Here is a 24,062-nt window from a genome sequence, read left to right as displayed (position 1 = left end):
TACTCAAGGAGTCATTTTCCTAGGTCAGTTTGGGTTTTGTTTAAGACAGAGTCTCAAGTAGTCTAAACTGACCTCAAACTTGCTCCTTAGCCAAAGATGACCTTGAGCTCATGATCCTCCTGCCTCATCTCCCAAGTGCTGAGGTTGCATGCATGAGCTACCATACTGTGGCTTCACAAACTTACATAAAACAAAAACAAAAACAAAAAACAAACAAACAAACAAAAAACAATGAATCAGAACTCAGGAATAGGGAATACTTAATCCCTAGTGCTTAGGGAAAACTAGGCTTGCTAGTCACAGACAGAATGCACAGCCTCCTGAGCGCCTTGCAGGGAGGACAGAAAGTCACTCCCCCTGCCCTGACCCACAAACAGGAGGTAACTTGTGAGTTTAGCAACATTGGCTCAGTGCAGAAACTTGAGGGAGAGAGTAGATAGACACTGGGAACTTTGGTTTGGTACTGATGAAATTGGAAATTATTTATATGTCTCCAGCGGATCTTCACATTAAATATTGATGTCCAATGTGAATGGAACGGGCATGTTGCCGAATCCATGTGGCGAATTCAAGGTTATATTAAGCTGTCATTGTAACAATTAAGCCATAATAAATATGCCACTTAATTGTCTCTAGGCATCTGTACTTCTGTAAAGCTTGCTCTGTTTTAGCATCATTGAAATGGTGGCCCTTTTGTCCTCACACTTAACTGCTTTAAGAACAGTTTTTGTTACACAAGCATAGGTTGGCAGTAGCAGGATTAAACCTTGGTGACCAGCTGGCCTCTGGACCATGTGGCCTTGCCAAAGTCATCTGTATGTCTTGGTTGCAATACATCAAGTTTTCAGGACTTGGTGTGTGTGTGTGTGTGTGTGTGTGTGTGTATGTGTGTGTGTACACCTGCACCCATGTGTGTACCTGCATGTGAAGTCAGAGGTCAATATCGGGTTTTGTTCCTCAGGAGCCATTACCTTGTTTTTTGTTTTTTGAGGCAGGGTCTCACTGGCCTGGAGTTCATGGATTCTGCTAGACAGGCTGCAGTGAACAGCAGGAATTCTCCTTTTTCTGCCTTTCCAGCACCAGTGTTACAAGCATCTGTTTACACACCAGACTTTTCCTATGGGTGCTAGGGATCTACCTCAGGTCTTCATGGGCATGCAACAGGCACTGTGCTGACTGTTTCCACCCCAAAGCCTGTGCTGATCTGTGTTTATTTGCTAGCTTCCACTGTACTGATACTGTCATTACACCTAAGCCAGCAGAGATGGGGAATACTGGAGACTGCTAGAGATCTTTTGCAGTGTCTGTGGACCTTTCGAGAGTGAATTATTCTCATAATCAGAGCCCTGCTTTAATGGAGTACCTTCAAGGGAGGGTCTTCAACCTCTTGTTAGGTCCTGTCTCATCAAGCTGTGATGTCTTCGTTCCTAGATCTCTCTGGACTGGGCTGATTTTCCAGCTGGGTGGGCCAGGAGGACATCTGAAAGCTTGGAAGCCTGGGAGTGAGTTAGATGCCTTTGGGCTATTGTTTGGTTGACAGTGGTAAAGTCTTCCATTAGCCCTGGCCTAATGCTTTATGAAAGAGCCAACGGTGGCTGAAGGTGGAATAGGTTAGCACTTCACTGTCTTCGTTCATGATTCATACACTGAGTCATGGGCTTCACAGGAAACAGCAAGGGTAATGAACATGCTCCCATCACAGTCCTGTCTGAATTTATGTTATCGTGTCTGGAGGGTGTTCAGGGGGTATACCTGGATCTTGTTGAAAATATAAGCCATCTATGGTTTCTAATTTGGATGGTTTTGTTATAAAGGAGCTCAGAGTGCTCATTTGAAAGAATTCTAGCAATAGGACTTTGTTAGGCTCCACTAAGGCTGTAACTCAATGGTTACAGCTTTTGTCTTGCATGCCCAGGGTTCTAGGTTCAATCCCTCGTACTGTCAAAAAAGAAAGAAAAGATTACAGTAATGTTCTCTGTATCCCTTCACTCCTTCCTTCAAAAACTTGTTAACAGGACATTTTTTTCTCAGTTCTTTTCTTCTATATACTGCAGGCAGAATTTCTCTGTGTCCCAGCAGCTACTCTCAGATAATCACTCAGAGGCTTATTATTAATTATAAATGCTTGGCCAATAGCTTAGGCTTGTCTCCAGCCAGCTCTCACTACTCAGATTAACCCATTTCTATTCATCTTTGTGCTGCCTCAAGGCTCATTTGCCTCATCTATGTACTTTCCATGTTGCTTCTTCTGGTCTGGCTTGAGAACTTCAGACTCTGCCCTCATTCTTCTGGACATTTTTTCTGCCCTGAAAATCCTGCCTAGCTATCAGCCAACCAGCCTTTTATTAGTGATGAGAGCAGCACATTTTCCTCAATGTACAAAAGGATTATTCCACAGAAATATACTCATTAAAAATAACCATTGCAGGGCTGAGGATGTAACTTAGTTAGTAGAGTGATTGTCTAGCATGGGTCATCAGCACTATATAAAAATGCACATGGTAGCACATGCCTGTAATCCTCTCACTATGGAGGTAGAGGCAGAAAGATCAGAAAGTCAAGGCCATCCTTGGCTATGCAATAAGTCTTGGGCTATCCTGGGCTACATGAGACCCTGCCCCCCCATTTTAAAAAAAATTTAGATTTATTTTATATTTTGTGTATGACTGTTTTGTCTGTGTCTATGTACACTACACAACAAAGATCGGTAGAAGGCATCAGATCCCCTGTGAAGGGACTAGCCCCCCATTTCGGCAGCCATGACAGTAACATGTGTTTGCTATGACCTTGCCTTGGTCACTAGAGGTTAGGTGCCTGCCTCGTGGCAAGGAACCAATCAGAAGTTAGCTGGTGGCGCTATGCTTTATGGCTCTGGGTGTGCTTTATGGACAAGTGCACATCAATGACGCGCAGAGCATAGCAACCACCCTGGGAGGGCCTATGGGCCATAACAACCAATTGGCCAATCAACACAGGGCAAGCCCTCCAAGCCTGGAGGCACACCAATCCTGAGCCTGTGCATACATACCCCTAGACACTCCCTTACGCTGCCCTACAAGATCGCTTGGCAGCCAGTTTGAGGTGTCTTCGCTAGCCATCCGCCATGGTGGGTGGGTGAAAGACCCGAGCTAACATGGGGTTAGCTTGTTAAAAAACAATAAAGCCTCATGCAGTTTGCATCAAGCTCTCGAATCTGCCTGGTGATTGGGGTGACCATGGTCGTGGCCTGGGACCCCGGATTACCTGAGTTTTCCAGGGGGTCTAACACCTGGAACTGGAGTTACAAATGGTTGCTGGCTGCCATATGGGTGCTGGGAATTGAACTCAAGTCCTTTGCTAGAGCAGTAAATGTAAAGATTCAGGCATTATGCTGGCCTGCCCCTGTCACCTGGCAGAATACACTCAGGCAGTAAGTACCCTGGTCAGCTCAGGGTTCCATGACTACTAGTCTGGATGCAGGTGCAAAGGACCCCTTTAAAAGAAAGACCTCTGCCCACATATGCTCTCTTTCCCTCTCTTTCCTGCTGTTTCCCTGGGGGCAGACAGGACTTTTCCTGTCACCCTCTTCTTTTCTGTCCCCTCTCTGTCTCTTTACCTCTTTTTTCTTCCCCCCTCCCTTTCTAATAAAACTTTTCACTAAGCTCTGTCTGCCTGGCATGTTTGTCCCCCACCTTGGTCACCAAGGTTCACCACGCTTTATCATAACAGTAAGTTCTCTTAACCACTGAACCATCTCTCCAGCCCAACCCCCAATGTTTTAAGCCTATTCTTTTTGTGTTCTCTGCCTTTCTCTTTGACTGCTTTCCTCTCTCTTCTTCCATCTGCCTGTATTCTCATTTGACATGCCATGCCCTCCTCAGAAAGAAAACAGGGTAGTCTTCTGTTGCTGTCCATTAGCCTTTCTGGCTCATCAGGAAGTCTTGGCTGGCCCCCACCTGCCACCCTGTGCACATAGATTCCCCCTCACTGTAATGGCTGTAAGGGATTCTACTTCTCAGGTTTGGGAAGTGCTGTAATTATTTTCCCCAGACTGTCCCCTTCAGTACCTTCCTAAATGTTCCTTTTATTGAAAAACATTTGGACCCTTTCCACATTGTTGCCCTTGGCCTATAGTGAGCATGTCTGCAGTCTTAATTCTGATCATCTTGAAGCTCTCTGAGAATTGTCCCATGTCTTAGAACAAGGCATCCTGTTGTACAGACAGGCAGATTTAGGGGATGAGTACAGAACAGAAAGTGGACTATTCAGGCAGACATATTCTAGGAAGGCCACTGCATTACCCACTAAAGCAAGAAGAAACCCTGGAGCACCATGGGGAATTCCACAGTCTTGAGATCATTGCAATAGGGTTGTCTGGAAACATTAGACCCTGGAGCATGTCCGGCTTCCTGGAGGAGCTTCTCAGAGAGGACCTCTCTGGCACATGCCCACATGCCCTCTGTAGTGCAGACCAAGATCCTACCCAGTCCCCACTGCATGTGATGCCCTTGGCTTAATGCAGTTCTTCCCCAACTCAAGACCTAGGGTGGACTCCCTTATGACAGCAGGGACCTGGGATAATTGTTTTCTGGGACAAGTTCTCATGTATCACAGGCTGGTCTTGAACTCACCATGTAGCCAAGGAGGGACTGGGGAGGGAAGCATGAGACGGGTGGCAAGGAATTGTAGCAGTAGCAAATACCTGAAGACTGACTATGGGCCAGGTGCCATGCTGAGGTGCCGGGTGAGCCTTTTATGTTTTTCCCTATTTTCGGGGAGTTGTGGGAAGGACTCAGGGTCTTGTGTGCCTCATACTGGCTTCACACGTGTGGCACATAGCCTGAGATGAACTTGAACTTCTGATCACCTGCCCACCTCCTGGGTGCTGGAATTACAGGCATGTGCCACCACACCTGGTTTATGCAGTGCTGGGGATTGGTGTGTGCTAGGTAAATACTCCCTCGACTGAGCCACACCCCAGCCCCAGCCCCAGCCCCCCAGCCCCAGCCCCAGGAGAGCATTCTTTATGAATGAAATCTGATTCTTCCCTTTATTTGTTGTCTTTTCCTTTTTGAAATCACATGCAGTTCATTTTATCTTGAAGACATTATCTTCTGTGACTTTTAATAGCTACAAAGTGTTGTATGATATCAACATTAGCCAGGTGCAGTGACTCACACCCTAAATTCCTAGCTACTTTGGAGACTGAGACATGAGGATGGCTTTAGCTTAGGGGTTTGGTTATGGTCCGGTCAACAGTTGAAGACTCAACTGTTAGAAATTTTAAATGTTACAGTTTTTTGGTTTTTGTTTTTAAAGAGTTAATGTGATGTTGACAGATCAAACCTGTTTTCACTTTTTCTTAGCCGTTTTTTTTTTTTTTTTTTTTTTTTCTTTTTAAACTGAGTTCTGTTTACTAAGCTGACAAGCTGACATGGAGAAGTCTCCCAGACATTTTCTGGATGGGGTGCGCCTTCTGGGAATGGAATAAGAATTTGCCTTGGAACCATGTGTGCCTAGCCCTTAAATAACTGAGTTCCTGCATTAGAATAGGAACTGGGTGGGGTGAGTGACAGGAGCCAAGGGACAAAGCTGCTGCCACTTTAATGGGATAAATAATAGGCACAGTCTCTGGGCCACTGGTAACAAACACATAAATAGAAAAATATAAATGGTCCTCCACGTTGTTTGGTGCAGAATTTTAGTTCCCATTGCGAAGCACTCTGCTCATGATTTTCAGAAGGTTTTCCAGGGCAGCAGAGTCACCAGGCATGGGGACAGTGGACTTCTGCAGGAGGCAACCACTTGCCTATGCTGGGAGAGCTAGGAGGGTTAGGAAGAGGGGTGATGTCAGGGATATTTCTGATTCTTTTGTCTATTTTATTATTGTCAAGTATATATAATATAAAACTTCATTTTAAAGAATTAGAATAGATTTTCTTATATATTTGATTTTTCTTTATTTTTGATAATTTCATACATATAAACAATTAAATATAATCATATCTGATGCCCCTATTTCTCCCTTGCAACTCCCCTTCTATCCCTCACAGTATGAGTCCCCCGTCCAACTTCATGCTTTTGTTTGTTTGTTTATTGGTAATGTGCTAAGTCTTGTTAGTGCTACCCATATGTACATGGATGCCGGGCAATCCACTTGAGTGTGGGGAACCTCTCTCCCAGCAGCTGTCAACTGCCAGTAGCTTCTCAGTCAAGCACAGGGCTTGGAGACTATCCGCCGGACTCTGTCTGCCAGGATCTTACGCAGGTCTGGTGTAGGTAACACAGTGGATGTGAGTTTTTAGTGTGATAGCCATGCCATGTCCAGAAGACACCTTACAGCACCTTTCCCCATTCTCTTGCTCTTACATTCTTTCTGCCTCTTCTTCCAAGATCCTCCCTGTGCCTTGGTGGGAGTGGGGAAGAGAAGAGGGTCAGTATAGATGCCTCATTTAGGCTGAGCGCTCAGCCCCTCATTAGCACTCTGACCAGCTGTGTATGCATCTCTCCACTGACTGTTGCCCACTGCAAAAAAGAAGCTTCTCTGACCAGATAAATAGGGTCTTTGGGCATGCGGTAACTATTTAGAAGGTAATTTGACAGCATAACCTTTTAACTTTTTAACAAAATGATAATAGCTGATTCTACCCTAGTGCCTATGGCCTCCCCAGTCATGGTGGGCTTTTGGCCAGGATTATAGTACTAGGCATGAAATTCCTTCCTGTGCAACAGGCCTCAAATCCACTTTTATTTTACTTATTTTATTTATTTATTTATTTGGTGTGTGTGTGTGTGTGTGTGTGTGTGTGTGTGTGTGTGTGTGTGTGTGTGTGTGTGTGTGTCTATGCATGCCACAGTATACATGTGGAGGTCAGATAACAACCCTTGAGAATTTTTCTCTCCTTGCACCATTATGTGGATTTCAGGAATGGAGCCCAGGACATCAGGCTTGCACAGCAAGTGTTTTTACACACTGAGCCATCTCACTAGCCCAGACACTTAACACTTTAAATGTATATTGCAGTGACATTAAGCACTTTCATAGTGTTGTACAATAAAATCAGGATCATTCAGGGGTGGAGCCAGGTATTTATAGATTCTTGGCATTTTATTTAAGAAGGAAATAGAGAGATGCAGTTTTCTGTAAGGGTGAGGCCCCTAGTGGGTTGACCACTCTCCAGTGAAGGCTGAATATCTTAAGAGTGTATGGGCATCCCAAACTGTACTTGATGGGTTAAAGAAATAAAGAGGGCCTAAAGCTGGTGGGTAGGGAAGTGGAGATGGATCTGGGAGTATTGGGAAAGGATGAATATAATCAAAATGCTTTGTGTGGAATTCTCAAATGTGAATAAAAATGAAAAAAATGGAATAAAGTTGTATACAGATTACAAAGCAGCAATAACACTATCTAAAATGATAATACAGATTGGGATGGAATACACTGCCAAGAATACCAGGGAGCCACATAAGTGAGATACTCTGTGACCCAAGTTGTTGTTTGTTGCCTTCTTTTATGGGGTTCAAGAGGAGGAGTTTGGTCGCTGAGGAGCATAGTTTGGGTGGTTCTCTATTTTGATTGACAGATTATGTTATATAACCATTCTCCGCTGCATATATCCCATGATGCACCTGATTTTAATCATTTGCATGCCCAGTTATGCTTAGGCATAGGCTGGTAATTTCATGGGATTTCCCATGAAGCTTCACTTTAAGGACATAGTTTGCCTTATTACATATGTACTGAAAACTAGTTGAAGTGATATCAGCCTTTCTACTCCCACCTGGACATACATAGAATAAGACTGAAAACTCTGTCCTTGAGTCTTGAAGGGGAGGAGAAACTCACTGCAGTGTTCAGAGTAGGTTTATATGCAGGTGGGAGCTGGAGGCTGCTGAGTACATGTCTTAGAGAGAGGTGTGAGTATGATTGGTACAGGCAGATAAAGGCCTCAGTGCGTTATTGAGGGGTTGATTTGTGCATAGGCAAAACCAATTGGAGTTCCAAGTAGCTAAGCTGTTTCCGCCTGTGCTTACCTGTCTGAATATGGGGGTGCTGGGAGAAATGATACACTGTAAAGCTTCTTAGACACCCGACTCTGGCAGAACAGAAGAAAGGATCTGCCTTTCTTCAAATGAGAGTAGAGTTTGCCGTTAGAGACCTAGAAGGTGAAGTGGGGTGACTTCAGAAGTACTTCCCTTTTTCCTCGCCCCATATGATCTCTGTCCTCAACATGATTGAGGTCAGCTGCTCCTTCACTGTAGACCATTGCACTGAGCAGGCTCCTGTGCAGTAGCACTAATTAGCTCATAAATTCCTTGGCCGATTTTATGACGTTAGCTCTTGCGCTCCCTCTTTCCCCCAGTATGTCTCTAGAGCCCACTGGAGTGTCCTGTACTGTTGCAGCTGCTGCTACTACTGCTTAGTAACCTTGATTAGGGGATGCAGAGAGGCAGGGATGTGGGAACCAGCCTGGCAGGGAAGCTTCCAGAGTTCAGCACACCTCACAGGAAGCTCCATGATGAGCCTCTCCATGGTGTGTTATGTTTCCTTGAAGAAAGAAGATAAGTTACAGGCCCTCTCAAGTTCAGGCACACGATTTTCTTGTTAACTGTGAGCCTTTGTTTTTTGGGAAGCTAACATCTGCCATCAAGCCGGCCCCTCGGGCATGCATTTGGGGTTACTGCTTTAACCCGGGGTTTTACACCCTGCTGCAGCATTCTTGCGTGACACTGAAAGTCATTTTCTAGTGGAAAATGAACTGGTCCGTGAACACATTTGATGTTGCTGAGCAGTAGAAGGGTTTATGTCTCAGGCCAGTGCTTTGCCCTGAGGCTTTTTCTCATGGTCAATACCTTGGCAGGTCTATAAAGAAGTCCTCTCTCCACCTTCCCCAGGGATCCAGTGCTCCGGCTCTCTTGGCTCTCTCTTCTTTTCCTCCTTCCTTTCTCCCATCTTTGGAAGTCCTCTTGTTTTACAGATTATTTCATATCTCTGTAAATATCTTTATTTTTCAAGTTATTCAAATAACTCTCTGGAAATATGACTTGGTTAGAAGTCTCTAGAGCTCTGTGTATGCTTGCATGTGTGTGTGCACACTCATGTGTGCATGCCTGCACTAGAATACATGTGTGTATGTAGGCATGCATTCATTCCTTGAGACAACTCAGTGTGTGTTGGCTTATTTTTTCAGCACAATATTCTTGTGTAGCCCAGGCTGTCCTAGATCTCACGGTCCTCCTGGCTCACCCTCTTGAGTATGGGTTACAGGTTTGTGCCATAGCACCTATCCTTCTGCCTCATCCTCTTAAGCACAGGGTTATAGGTTTGTGCCACTGTGCCTAGCTCAGTGGTTGTTTCTTTGTGCTAGAAGAGACTTAGACCAGGCTCTGAGCAATAGCTCTGCCAGCCACTCCAGAACCTTCTACCTACACAGGAGTAAAATGAGCCCTTTCTCACTTCACACCTTATTTCCCATCTTTGAAGTGGCCCTGGTGACAGCCTTCCCATACCTAGCTCAGGTGACTAATGTGTGTGTGTATGTGTGTGTTGTGTACATGTTCATGTGGGTGTATGCACATGTGTGTGCATATGAGCCTATTTTGGAGCATGTGTGTGGAGGCAGGTATCTTGTCAAGTATCTTGCTTCACCACTCTTTACCTTATTTTTTGAGATAGGGATTCTCAACTGGATCTGAAGCTCATTGATTGGCTAGACTGGCTGGTCCTTAGGCCCCGGGAATCCTCCTATTTTTGCTATCCTGGTGTGGGGATTATAGGCACACCCTGCTGCATCAGCTTTTCTGTTGGTACAGGGTATCCAAACTCAAGCCCTTGTGCTTGTACAGAGGGCACTTCACTGATCTAGCTATCTCCTTGGTCCCTTTCCTATACTGTCTATAAAAGTCTCCCCTCTGTTTTAGTCCTTCAATCTAAGGCTGTTCAGCTACAAATTTTCCTGGTTGCTGTAGTAACATCAATGCCTCATCCATGGTGGTTTGCAGAACCTTCGGCTGGACTCACTAACTAAACTGAACCATCAAGGCCGTCTGACTTCCATGCAACTCTCTGACTGACCCCAGCCAGTCTCAATAAGAACCCAGCCTTGAACTTTTCACAGTGCTCATCCTCTGACTTTTCTCTTGCAGCTGATGCTTTTTTCAAAGCTGCTATTGGCCTCATTCCAGAAGTCCCAAAGACGATAAGCATTGATGGGAAGCTGCGGCCATCGGAGCCCTTCCTCCTGGAGTTCCTGTGCAATTTCTTCTCTACATTACTGATTGTGCCGGTATGTTTCCCAGGAGCACAGGCGGTCTTTATTCACCCTGCCTTAGTATCCTGAGACTTGAAAGTGTGAGGTTCTGTTGACTGGCTCTGTCATTGTCAGTGTGGGCTGCTGGAACAGAGCGCTTGAAGCTGGGCCGCTTCAGTAGGAGATGTGTATTTCTCACAGGTCTGAGGCTGGAAGTCTGAGGTCAGGGGCCAGCTTGGCTCTGCCAAGGGTCCTGTTTAGGGCGCAGACAGTCCCATGTGTATTGGGCAGGGTTCTCTAGAGGACAAGAGAATGGATATGTACTACAACGGGGGGTGGGGGGGTTGATAGATGGCTTGCATACATGGGTACCCTGGAGAGATTGAGAACCTGGTAGCTGCTTGGCCCCAAAACTGGATTCCTCAGATGTCCCCAGTCTGGCACTAACGACCTTGAAGATTCTTCAAGAGCCTATTCTTTGGTCTATACTGGAAGGCTGAGTAAGCCGAGTTCTGCTGTTGTGGAAGGATGGCAGCAGCAGGGTAGATACACTCACAGCAGAAATGGCAGCACCTAGAGGAGGCTCTTCATCTCTTAATCTTTCCAGGAAATGCCCTTACAAATCAGGCATGTCTTTTTGAAAGTATTTTGTCTTTATTTTATTTATGTGAATGTTTGCCACCATGTATCTGTGCATCACATGTGTACGTGGTGCCCACAGAGGCCAGAAGAAGGTATCAAGTCCCCTGGAACTAGAGTTGTAGATAGTTTCGAACCACCATATTGAGTCCTCTGAAAGAGCAGCTAATGCTCTTAACTGTTGAACCATCTCTCCATTCCCAACCAGATGTGTCTTTTAGCTGATTCAAGGACCAATCAAGTTGACAACCAAATTTAACCACTGCAACATCTAATTGGGGTTGGGGCTTCAGCTTGTGTGTCTGTGGGGAGGGGACACCAACATTCAATACACTGTACTCTGCACTGCCAAGGCAAGGACTCTGGCTTTGGACCATGATGGTGAGAATGGGAGCCAGCTCTTCCTCTTCCTGGCTCTGCAGGTCCATGTGTGTCCTATCCATAAACTGAGGGTGGTCTTTGTGTCAGCTCCCTGTGTTATGGTGAGGATTGAGTGAGGGCATAGAATATAGCTACACAGTGAAGCTCTTGAGTGGCAGGGTTCCTTGGAACAGTAAACAGTAGAAACTGTGCTCCTTGTGGCTTGGAGAGATGAGCTTTCATTGTTGGGCTTGAAGGAATTGGGGCCCATTGGGGGATCAGTAGGAATTTCTGGAAGTGTCTGATAGCTGGGCTTCTTAGCCTCGCTCTTTCACTTGGCACCTGCCTGCTTCCTGACATGAGTTTGGATGAAGAAAACAAAGTGACATCTCTGTTTCCCCAAGTATCTGGTACCTTTCACCTGATTGAGAGCTGCATGCAGAAAGCCTCAGTGGCCATGGCAATAGCTGGGGCTTGTCTCCAAGTCATGAACAGGTATTGTATGATTGTGGCTCAGATGCAAAGCCCTTGCTTTTTCTTTTCTTTGTTCTCTCGACACTGCACCCCCCCCAATCTTTCTCCTCCCTTTCCTTCTCATCTCATCAATCCTTTTTTTCTTTTTTCCTCTGAGAATCTCACTCTGTAGGCCAGGCCATCCTGGAACTCAGAATCTTCCTACTACAGTCCTGTTCCCACCTCCCTATGCCCCCCACCCCTACCACAGTGCTGGGGTTATAGACATGCAGCACTCTACCTTACCCCCGGCCCCAGGCTTACTGATGTAAAACATTCTATCTTACTGCAGTTCCCCAAGGCTTATAGATATGCAGCACTCTACTGCAGTGCCCCCCCTGGGGGGGAGCTTACAGATATAGATCACTCTACCTTGCTACTGTCTGCCCCCCCTCCCCCAGTGCTGGGGTTACAGAAACAGAGCACCCCACCTTGCTTCTGCAATATAGCTCAGGCCACTGGTATTCTCCCTTCCTTACAAAGCACCATGGTAACTCTCTCCACAAAGAGCCCATAGGTTTTCACCAAAGCTGAAAAAGTATCGATACAACCGCACCAGTGTAATCAAGTTCCTTTGAAGCCTTGGCTATCTTATTAACCGATTTATAAATAACAGCCCAGGAATTCATAGGCTTTGCCTGACTGCCACAGGGAGGAGGCACAAAACAGGACTGGCCAGCTGGTGTGGTGGTGTCCCCCTGTACTCTCATCACTGGGAAGCCTGGGCAGGGAGATTTTGAGTGTCAGGTGAGACCCTATCTCAAAACCTCTGGAAAAACAAAAACTGCAAACCAAATAGCAAAACAATACCCCCCTCCCCAAAGGATGACTGTGCATCAGGGTTGCCCTGTTAAATGAACATCCTAGAGTTCACCCTTGGAGCATCTCTCAGGAGGTTGAAATTGCCCTTTGGAGGTCACTTCCCTGAGTGGTTCAGAGGGAGCACTCCGAGGACCAGACCTGGAGAAATGCCTTGCCGAGTTTGGGTTGTGTCAGTGACTCAGCATTTGTTGGGTTCCAGGTTTCTTGTGGGATGGGGGGTGGGGGTGGGCGGGCAGTGATGAAATATCTTTAGTCGATTGTGGTGACAGTCACACAACTCTGGATACATGAACAGTCATTGAATTGTATGTCCTGAATGGGTGTATTGTTCCCTGTGTGGATTATGTATCTCCATCAAGCTGAGAAAACAAAAAATGACTCAGCAGTGGGCTCTGTCTGTTCAGAGTCCAAGTTCTCAGAGGGGAATCGAGAGGCCCAGCCACAGACCTGCTCTGGGTGGGGCTTTTGTTGTCCTTTAGTGGTAGACAGCATCCTGGTGAGGGATAGAGGGTCAAATGGCAGAGCTGCAGGGACTCCAGGAGTTCCTTCCCTGGATGCTAGATCCAGGGCCCTTTGGTCAGTGCCTCCCTCTCGGTAGGACCTGGCCATTTGTCATGGAAGAAGACCAGAGGAGAAACCCAAGTTTTCCAGTGAGGTAGTTGGTGTTGCTTGGTGGTTAATTGGGGTGTGTTACTGCCTGCACATGTGCTGAAAGTGGCTGGAGTCTCTCAGAAAGCCTCCTCAGAGTCACACACTTGGGGGTTCAGTCCTGACCCAGTGACCTCATAGCTCTGGGGCCTACGAGATGGTTTTTTTAATCCCTTGTAGTGATATATTATTCATGATTTATTAAAGCTTCACTAATGATTCAGAAAGCAAAGTCAACCACAAGCCTTAGAAGCCAGGTGCACACCTTTAATCCCAGCAGCCAGAAGCTAGGAGGTGGTGTTTACACCTTTAATCCTTGGACTCAGGATTAAGAGAAGTCATAGCCACGAAAGCATGTTGTGTACCAGAGCTCCATCCTTGGGGTTACAAGCTGGGGACCAGAGGCCAGAATCCAGCCTGCAGCTACACTTGCTTCCCATGGGAAGATGGAAAGCATATGGAGTGAATTTTCCACATTAAAAAAATTGGTTGATTGTTAGCCAGGCATGGTGGCACATGCCTTTAATCCCAGCACTTGGGAGGCAAAGGCAGGTAGATCTCTGTGAGTTCGAGGCCAGCCTGGTCTACAGAGTGAGTGTCAGGATAGGCTCCAAAGCTACACAGAGAAACCCTGTCTCGATAAACAAAAATAAATAAATAAATAAATAGGTAAATAAATAAGTTAAAAATCGGTCGATTGTTAAAGCAAACATGGGTTTGTGGTTCTCCTTGAAGAATCAGCTTCTGCATTCAGGCTGGTATTCCATTACCTGCTCAGGTAGCTACAGCTGGAGAATAGCTTTCCCAAGCACACCTTGGGTGTGTGCACCTTCCCCAGCTCCCCTGGGCATCTATAGACACATTTAAAAACTCATTCCAGGTGTTGCTTTTCCTGGTGTCAAAGACTGTACTTTCATGGGATTCAGTAATAGGTATGCATATAGAGGTTGGAGGTCAGCATCAGTATCTTCCTTGTTTCTCTACCTAGGCTCTTGAGACAAAGTCTCTCAATGTACTTGGAGCTCACCAATTAGGATAAAATGGTTGGCTAGCAAGCCCAAGTGTGCCTCTTCTCCCCAGCACTGTGGGTATAGACAGGTGCAGGTTCCAGTCTGCTCCTGGCTTTTCTGTAGGTGTTGGTGATGTAACTGAGGGCACCTTACCTACTGAGCTGTCTCCCAGTTTTGACCCCAGGAACATGCATTATCACTTACATAGCCTCTGAGAATCCTCTCTGAACCCTGTAAAGTAGGAATCGATGGATCTGTTTCACTTACAGACACCTAAAATGGAAAAGTCTGTGTCTGGAGCTGTGGAGGTAGTTGATAGCAGAACAGGGATTTGAACCTGGATTTGCCTCCCCCAGGGTCCTTCACACATGATGTGTGCTAAGGGAGTCTGTCATATGCTTTCCTTGCTCAGGGCCATCAGCTTTTTACCCCTCCTCAGGAGAGGTAGCGTCAGTACAGACACACTTTGAACCTATTATTTCATGTTCTGTTTTCATTTGCCAGTCTCCAACCTCTATCTAAAAATATTAAATAGAAAGCTTCGTTGTGATGTGATGTCACCCCATCTGGATGTGACTCTTCATTTGTGCAGTGGGTCCACCCTGTGTGTGCTACCTGCTGTATCAGGCCTGGGTCGCTTGGCAGTCAGTGATCACATTGCTTTTGCTTCAGTGCCCAGAGCACAGGAATAGAGAGATGCTGCAGTTTGAATTTGCCAAAGAGAAACCCTACAGTGGGGTCCTTTCTGTGAAAAGGTAGAAGTTTTGAACTTAATTAAAAAAAAGCATCTTATCTTTTGTTACAGTGTGCTGTTACATTTATTCTAATTTACTATTAGTTATTGCTCATCTCTTACTGTGTTGGTTAGATTAATCATCAAGTGACACAATCTAGAATCATCTAGAAGGGATTGTCAAGATCATTTTGGCCTGAACACCAGTGTGCATTGATTCACTGCTCTGTGCTCTTGGCTGTGGATGTGATGTGAACAGCTGCTTCACGTTCCTGCTGCCTTGACTTCCCCATAGTGATGTGCTAGACTTGTAGCTAGAAGTCCATTCTCCCTTAAGTTACTCTTGTTGGGGTGTTTCTGTCACAGCAACAGGAAAGGAACTAAGGAAACTACTATGTCTCAATTAAACTTTACCGTAGGTATGTATGTGTAAGAAAAAGTATCTATAGGGTTAGGTACTTGTGTGGTTTCTGGTGTGACTGAGGGTTAAGAGGGCCTTTTGAATGGATGATTGGCTTTTCAGGTGAGCAAGGAAGTTCCATCTGTGCAGCCATGGCCACTAGGTGATCAGATGAGCTACACCTGAGCCATAGCACCATGATTGGATTTTGCATGAAAACAATCCCCTCCCTTGTTTACCAGTTCTCTTTCATGTCACAGGTTTGGGGATGGGGGTGGGTCAGGTGGCATATATTGTTTTAGAGTTTTATTTCACTGTGGTAGCAACATGTAACATAATGTCCACTTCTAAACAGGCTTTTAGTAGGACTGTACAGTCATGTACCTTATGTAAAATCTTGGGAGTGTCTCGTTTGCTTAACTGGAAATTTATTCTTGTTGGTCCCTACCTCCCCATTCTCCACCCTCTGCAACAGCCATTTACCCCTGGAGCCATTAATTAGATGGTTTTAGATTTCTCTAAGTAGACTCTGGCAGTATTTGTACTCGTGACTGGTCTGTTTCACTTAGCATGAGTTCCCAAGCGTCTTCCATTTTGTCATGTACTACAGACTTTACTGTTTAAGACTCTTTTTCTGAGCATTCATCTGGGAAATAGTAGGTGGTTCCCACACCTTGGCCATTATGGCAGTGCTGCCATAGACACAGGCATGCTTGTATCCCCTCCAGAACCTGCACAGATACCCAGAGAGTACTGGTAGATCATGTGGTAGTTACAGCAAGCCACACGACTGAGGGCACTCAAGGGCCCCGGTATTATATGGAACTCAAGAGAAGGAGTTTGGTTGTTCAGGGGTATAGAGTGGGTAGCCCTCTGTCTTGATTGATAGGCTTGGATTATGTAAGCTATTGCTCATGTGCATGTTCCTTCCCAGAATGCATCATATTTTAGTCATGCATACTTGATAGGCACAGACAATAGAGAGTAAATAGAAGATTTTTCCTAAAAGTTCATGTAGGGGACAGAGTTTGTCTTACTTTGCATGCAACCAAGCAAGTTCAGGCTTGATTGGCCCTCTACCCTCTATACCTGCATAGAAACTATTCACAAGAGGGGAGTTTCTGATGATTTTCATCAGAGAAGAGATTGGTTTATTTCATTGTTTGAAGAGAGATCTATGTGCAGGTTGGTGAGTGTGGGGGTATCCTAAGTTGCCAAAGGTTAAGTGCATTGTTAGGAGATGGGTGTGTATATGGTCCCAGCCACGTGGAGTCCCATTTGCTATGCTATTCCTTATGCCTCACTACTGTCTGTGGAAGCCTTCTCCATGTAGTGGAACAGGCAGCCTCATTTAGCAACCTTTGGTAGGATAAAGTGGAATTGACACATCAAGTTCAGTGTCATGGTTTCAGAGCCCCAATTTTGTGTTGGGATTTGTAGGAACTAGAATGTTAGAATCTTGTTCTCTGGCCCTGATCACGGAGACTTGCACTGGGGAGATGAGTTTTTTTGTCTTTTCCTCATTAAAAGCAGCTACAGAGATAGCAAGACACCCACCTTCTGCTTCACCCTTTCCTATCTGTCGTCTTGGTCCATCAGTATATGCTAATCTGGGAATTGAGGAAGTGCCCCCTACAAAGGAAGTCAGGCTTAATGTTAAACACAGCCAATTCCATCTGTAAGAAGCACTGGGCACTGCAGGGGCATCTGAGTGCCTCTTTTGTGGGGGTTGGGTACTTTTATGGTTTTAGACATTGTAGGGACAAAGGAATCAACAGGGAGGACTTCAGGTCACTGCTGTTTGGCTTTATGGATATGGTGGAAGGTTCCACATGAAAAGCAAAGGCCAGAATGAGCTCTCAGGTGATTAAAGAGGCCACACCCAAGAAGGTAGGTTTTCAGCTGAAATTAGACAGAAAATGAGCACTTGGTGCTAGGGAGAGGAGAGGGCAGAGAGGGCTTCATGGCAGGGAGCACAGTATTAGTGAAGGCCTAAAGGTAGGATGGGAGTGCCGTGCACACCAGAGGGACTGGAAGAGAACCAGTGGGACTCATGAGGCTGTGCAAAAAGCTGTCTGGGAAGTGAGGAGACATGATACCTGCGCTGACAGCTGGGGATCGGTCTCTCTTCTGTCTGACCTTCGCACTCTGGGGGCCTTCTTTTCCATTCTGCTCCCAGCCCATTGGTGTCTGACTCCTTTGCACCCAGCCCTTACTGTTTGTTTAATCATACACTCGTCTTCTGATGAGCCAACCAACAGTTCATAAATATGCTCTTGACATTGAACCAAAGTGGACAGTGAGGCAGAGAGGTAAAAGGTCACCAGCCAGTAAGTGACCCTGCCAGGACCCAAAGATGTGCTGTTGCCATCCTTTTTCCTCCATCTCAGCTTCCTGAAAAGTCCAGCAGTCACCTCTCAAGTATTTCTTCTCCCTGGGAGTGTGATAAAGATTCCTGAGAGCAGGGACTTCAATGGGACAGTGGAGGAGCAGTGTCAGGCCATGTTTTGGGTCAGTGACAGGAAGGGCTCACTTTCATCTGGCTCTCTCACAGAAATCACCTCATTGGCATTGAGTTGCCCCATCTAGGAGGGAGCTTGGCCAAGAACACTGGGGTTCCTCCCACTGGAGTACCATCTCAACCCAGCACCTCTTTCTTCTCCTAAAAATGCACAGCCTGGGGAGGTGGCTCGGTGGATAATAGCCCTTTCTCAGTGAGCATGAGGACGTAAGCTTGATTTCCCAGCACCCTTGTAAAAGAGCAGGCATGGCTGTGCATGCCTGTAATCCCAGACTGGGGAGTGGAGACAGGCTCTCTGGCCCACTAGCCTAGCCCAAAACAGGCAGCTCTGAGAGACCCAGTCTCAAGGCAGTATAAGTCAGAGAGCAATATAAAAGACATCCATCCTGCTCTGGCCTCTAAATGCCCAAGCACAGGTGTGCACACCTGCACACCCTCATATGTAACTTGTACAAATACATAGAAATGGGGTGGGAGAAGAAAAAAGAGGAGGAGGAGGAGGAGAAATAATTAAAAATCCGTGTGTGGACTAGGGTTTCAGTTAAATTTGTAGAGCGCTTGCTTAGGATTCATGAAGCCCTGAGTTCAGTCACCTGTACTGCATAAAACCAGGTGGTACGTGCCTATAATCTGTGGGACATGAAAGCAGGAGGATTGTTCAAGGTCATCCTCTGCTTTAGAGTGAATTTAAAACCACGGATCCCTGTCTCAAGGGGTCAGAGGGCTGAAGGGCAGAGATAGGCAGATTCTGGAGCTGACTGGCCAGCCAGTCTGACCAACTTGGTGAGGTCTGGTTTAGTGAAAGACCCTGTTTCAAAAAAACAAGGTGGAGAATGGCCAAGGAAGACACTTGATGCTGACTGCTGGTCTCTACACCTGTATGCATTAGCACACATTTGTTCTTGTTTTTGTGTTTTTGGTTTTGGTTTTTCGAGACAGGGTTTCTCTGTGTAGCTTTGAGCCTATCCTGGCACTCGCTCTGGAGACCAGGCTGGCCTCGAACTCACAGAGATCTGCCTGCCTCTGCCTCCCAAGTTCTGGGATTAAAGACGTGTGCCACCAACACCCGGCCGCATTAGCACACATTTGTGTACACACAGAATACACATACACCACACACAAAATCAAAGCAAAACAACAAAATTACTAGTTCATATATTAAACACAAATTGTGTTTAACAATTAAACACCATTGTGTTGCTTTGAAAGGATGCTGGGCTGGGATGGAGTGCAGTTGTTGGTACAGTGCTTGCCTGTCTAGCATGCACAACTCCCCAGGGTCTGTCCCTAGTATCACATAGAAACTGATGCAGTAGTACATGCATGTAATTCCAGCACTCGGGAAATAGAGTAAGGAGGACCAGGAGGCCAGAGTCAGTCTTAGCTAGATAGCCAGTTCAAGGCCAGACACTGTCTCAAAAGGAAAAATAATCTACTTATGCCTGCCTTCAGCCCTTGAGCCATCCTCAAATATTAAAAACCAAAACAAACAAACAAAACATGTTGTAGTTCCTGAAACACAGAAAGTACACCAGGGATATAATCTGTCCCCTCTTTGGTTATAAGCATCCCACTCAAGTGCCCACCCTATGCCATTCCCTGAGTTCCATTGCCTGTGGCCCCACTTCTCTGAAAGTATGTTCATTGGTTTCCCACAGGGTGGGGACATTAGTGTTGAAATGAAATTGCTGGAACATTCAGACTGTGGTCTATTCCCAAGGCAGATTCTTAAATTAAAAAAAAAAAATGTATTTTAGTATCCACGTAGCCGAGCAATATAGCCTAGTTAGAAACAGCTGCAAGCAGAAGAAGGCAGCAGTGAGCTGCCAGCTGGGCCTGACTAGCAGGCAGCCTCTCCTGGGTGGTTCAGATGTACGCAGCTCACATTGTTTGGATGTTTGAGCATCATGCATCCTCTTTCTTGCTGATACAATAGGAACAGTTCCCACAGATATGCATGGCTTGTACACATCTCCGGCTTCTCTGCCCAAATCCTCACCCTTAGACAGTGTCACTGCAAACACACTCATTGAAGAATAGGCCACTGCTGGCTGGACTGCCCTCCTCAGCTGCAGGGCTTGAAGCCCTATGCCTGTGCTCTAAATAGCCACTCCATGCACATCTTCCTCCTGCCATGTAGAGATACTCATTTTGTCCAAAGAGGGGGCACTAGCAGGAGACAGATTGCAAGGACTCTAATCTTGGGTTTTCCCTACCCACCCCCCCACCCCCTGTGCTGGAAATATAAACTGAAGCCACTCACTCTCTGTGGCCTACTCCTGCGGGTGAGATGGGGCCGGTGCTAGTGGGTTGAAAATACTACAGCTGCTTTCAGGACTAGTTTTGTATCTTCTCCAGTGCCTGGCACATGGAAAGTATTAACAAAGGTGGTTAACTCAGCATGATTCACTGACTATGACAGGGCCAGGGCCATGTTCACACTTGGGCATACCTGGGTGTGGCCTATCCACAGAATTCAGCCAGTTGTGGTAGTAAATGCTGAAGAGGCAGAGGCTGGAGGATAAGTTTGAAGCCAGTCTGAATTATACCTAGAGCTGGGACGATGACTCAGTGAGTAAAAGTGCTGGCCACATAAGCATGTGGACCTAGGTCCTGGTCCCCAGCATCCGCATGAAAAGCCAGACATGGTGGCAGGCTTGTGATCCTAGTACTGGAAGATGGAAGATTCCCTGGGGCCACTCAGTCTAGCCAATTGATGAACTGTAGGTTCAGTAAGAGAGCCTGTCTCAAAACAGAATGTAGAAGTGATTAAAGAAGGCAGCAGATTTTAACATCCGGCTTCCATGGGCACACGTACTGCATCCACAAGCATCCACTTACATGCATAACCACCTGTGTAGTCTCACACACACAAGCATACACACACACACACACACACACACACACACACAGAGAGAGAGAGAGAGAGGAGAGAGAGAGAGAGAGAGAGAGAGAGAGAGAGAGAAGCTGCCTCCATTTAACTGATACTGGATTGGGACTGGTACAGAGAACATTCTTTACTGTTCAGCTGTGAGATGTCAGTTATTTTACACACCCGTCACTGCCAGGGAGGTGAGTGGGCTCTGGAGATTCTTCTGGCTTCCAACCCATCCAGCCAACAGGAGACACAGCCTGCAGACTGTACTGGATGAGGACACCCATGCTCAGTGCCTGTCACCTCACTTGATCCCTAGCCATGCTTTGCTAGTGGCCTTGTCCCTCCATGAAAGCCTGCATCTTGGTTCCAACAGTGCCCCTACCTGTACCTGCTTTCAGCCTGGGATAATAACAGCATCCTGCTGGCACCAGGCCCTGGTGCCTGGCCTCATGCTGGCCCCAGCTGTGCAAATAATCCTCCTTGGCTCCTTCTCTTAACCTGTTTGAGTGTGTCCTGCTAAGACCCAATACTGTGCCTGGCCTACCAGTAGGAGTGGTATGGCTGGACCCAGTGAGCAGAGATTGTGTGAAAGGGTTGGTGGAGCCAGCTGGGCATTTATTCCTGCAAGTAAGGACTCTGGGCAATATCAGCAGGAAAGCCACTTTGGGAAGGGAAGAGAAACCGCCCACCTTTTTTCATTGCAACTCCTTTTTGGAAAGATTCTGTGTAGTGTCTGAAAAACACACTTTATTTTAAGCTTGAATGGTCTCTTGGGTTTTCCCTCTCACAGAAGGAATCCAGGTCAGCTCTTGCTGTTGGTGAGGGCCTTTGGGAGAGGGGCTGTATTTAAAGTCAGTGCTTCTGCCATGTCATCTGCTGAGGACCCACAATCTTCCTTTTGTAATTAGACAAATATAACTTGCTTCTACCATTGTACATGGGAAATAAAGGAGTAACCATGGAAACACAAGCCATTGGGCTGACAGGTGATTGCCAGTTGTTCCTTGGACCAAAAAGAGAGGCTGTTGCTCATGCCCCCAACCTGAAATGTGTGATCAGTGGGTGAGCTGTGTCTTGTCACACACACTCTGTCTCTGTCTCTGTCTCTGTCTGTCTCTGACTCTCTCTCTCTCTCTGTGTGTGTGTGTGTGTGTGTGTGTGTTGTGTGTGTGTGTGTGTGTGTGTGTGTGTGTGTGTGTTGCTTGCCTAGGCTCCTGAGTGGCCCTGCCTTATGAAGCAGCAGATATTTTAATCTCAACAGCTGCTTAAGGGAAGCACTGGGTTAGTGGGTGCTTTAACTGTTCTGTTCTTATCTGGGTTTAGCTGTCATGTTTTTTCTCCACTAGGATCATCCAGAACATGGAGTCCTATTTCTGGTTCGAGAACTTCTCAACGTGATCCAGGACTACACCTGGGAGGACAATAGTGATGACAAAATCCGAATCTACACCTCTGTCCTGCACCTGCTGTCTGCCATGAGCCAGGACACCTATCTTTACCACATAGACAAAGGTAGCAGCACCCCAACCAGCCATCCTCCTGCTCCCATTTCATAGACAGAAAAGGGACTGTTTCACGGTCTCTTCTTAGTGTTTGTGTGCACATGGTTTGTGTGTCCGTATTTGTGTGTGTGTGCATGTGGAGGCTGAACTTGGCTCTGGTGTCTTCCTTATTCATTCTTCACCTGATTCATTTGAGACAGGGTCTCACAGAATCTGGAGCTCACCAATCTAGCTAATCTGGCTGGCTAATGAGCTCCAAAGATTTGCCAGTCATAGCAAGCCCTCCATTCCCCTGCAGTTGCTGGGATTAAGGCACACGCTGCCATGTCCAGGTTTCACACATGCTAGGCAAGCCCTCAGCTGAGCTACACTTAGCCCAAGAGTCTGTATTCCAGAGCCACTTCCTACCCCCAGCTTATACTCCCCAGGAAGAGGCCTGGTGACTTGTAGGATCAGTTTTTGTGGTGCTAGAAATGGAACCTAGGTCCTTATATGTGCTAGGCAAGCTCCAGGCCATCAGCCATCTGCCCAGCCGCGCGCGTGCGCGCGTGCGTGCATGCGTGCGTGCGTGCGTGCGTGCGTGCGTGCGTGTGTGTGTGTGTGTGTGTGTGTGTGTAGTACCTGAAGTCATTTTGACCATGTGCTGGGATTGCAGAAGCACCCTGGATCAATGGTTGAATACACAGTAGGTGAGTGTCACTACAGGCTTTCCTTACCTCAGTCGGTCGGGCCTTGGAGTGGGGTTCTGTTCAGGAGGCCTGCAAGCCCCCACAGTTCCGATGCTGGGAGGAAGGGGGCAGTCTTGTTCTCCTACTTGCTACAGTCTGTTTTTTCTTGATAGTACTGGTTTGAGAGTAGCCTCCCTGTACCCCTCCCAACTCCTTTTCTTTATGTTTTCTAGCTAATTAAACCCACAGAGCCTCAAATTGGTTGCATAATCTCACCTGATCCCAGATAGGCAGGAGCATTGGAAGTAGGTCATCCTCAGCTGCATTAAGTGTTTGAGGCCCAGCCTGGGCTACATAAAAACCCCATCTTAAACAAACAAGCCCCATATTTAGGATCCCATGACCTGTCACTGTCCCATTCAAGTGCTCACTACTGCTATGGCCTCGCTTGTCTGTGAGGGTGAGCCAGGTCAACCTTGTCCCTCCTGCACTGGGTCCTCAGATCCTAGCTCAGAACCTAGTGCAGGGCTGACCTCATTCAGTAGCTGCTATTGTAAAAATTATTTCCCTGGGGAGAAGTATACATCTCCCTGCTCCATATAAGCCCCAACAACTAACCAGAGTATGATTCCACCGAAGTTCACCCTTGGGAACAAATGAACGTATTGTGCTTACTTACAGAGCATAGGGGACACACAGCAGCCACACTGAAGTCCTCAGCCAGCACAAGTGATGGTTCCCCACAGCTACATAGATGGAGTTCCCCTTCAGTTAGCTCTCTCTAGCCTGGGTACTCTCTAACCTTCTGAGGTCCCATAGCCATGTGGAATTAGGAGAGAATTGCATAAAACAAGAATCTCAGTGAGGATATAGTTGTCAGCCCTTGAAACTCCCTCCTTCTCTGATGTAACATCAACAGTCCACAGGCCCAATCTTGAGGGTCTTTGGCAAGTAGCCAATGCAGATCTGGTGAAGAAAGTGGCTGCTGTGCTCAAAGGATGCCTAATTGTTCTACTGATGTGAAGGGACACCATGATACCATAAGCAAGGCATCTTATAAAAGAAAGGACTTAATTGAGGGTTTTATTAAGTCCATGACCATCATGGTGAGGAGCATGGAAGGCAGACAGGCATGGCAC

The 24,062-nt window shown here is 46.6% G+C and overlaps 1 protein-coding gene across 3 annotated transcripts in view; it reads left to right on the top strand.

Annotated features, from left to right (window-relative positions):
• Vps35l (VPS35 endosomal protein sorting factor like) overlaps positions 1-24,062 on the top strand; it is a 111,694-nt gene that overhangs the window by 72,462 nt on the left and 15,170 nt on the right. For all 3 annotated transcript variants that reach the window (XM_027410169.2, XM_027410171.2, XM_027410170.2), the window contains 2 exons: positions 10,126-10,265; positions 22,100-22,265. In XM_027410169.2, the coding sequence (XP_027265970.2) occupies positions 10,126-10,265; positions 22,100-22,265 (306 nt within the window). The remainder of the gene's footprint in view (positions 1-10,125; positions 10,266-22,099; positions 22,266-24,062) is intronic.

Source organism: Cricetulus griseus, chromosome 3 (genome assembly GCF_003668045.3).
Source record: "Cricetulus griseus strain 17A/GY chromosome 3, alternate assembly CriGri-PICRH-1.0, whole genome shotgun sequence".
In the NCBI taxonomy this organism is placed as follows: Eukaryota; Metazoa; Chordata; class Mammalia; order Rodentia; family Cricetidae; genus Cricetulus; species Cricetulus griseus.
The sequence above is the reverse complement of the archived record's forward strand: the minus strand, read 5'-3'. Positions and strand labels throughout refer to the sequence as shown.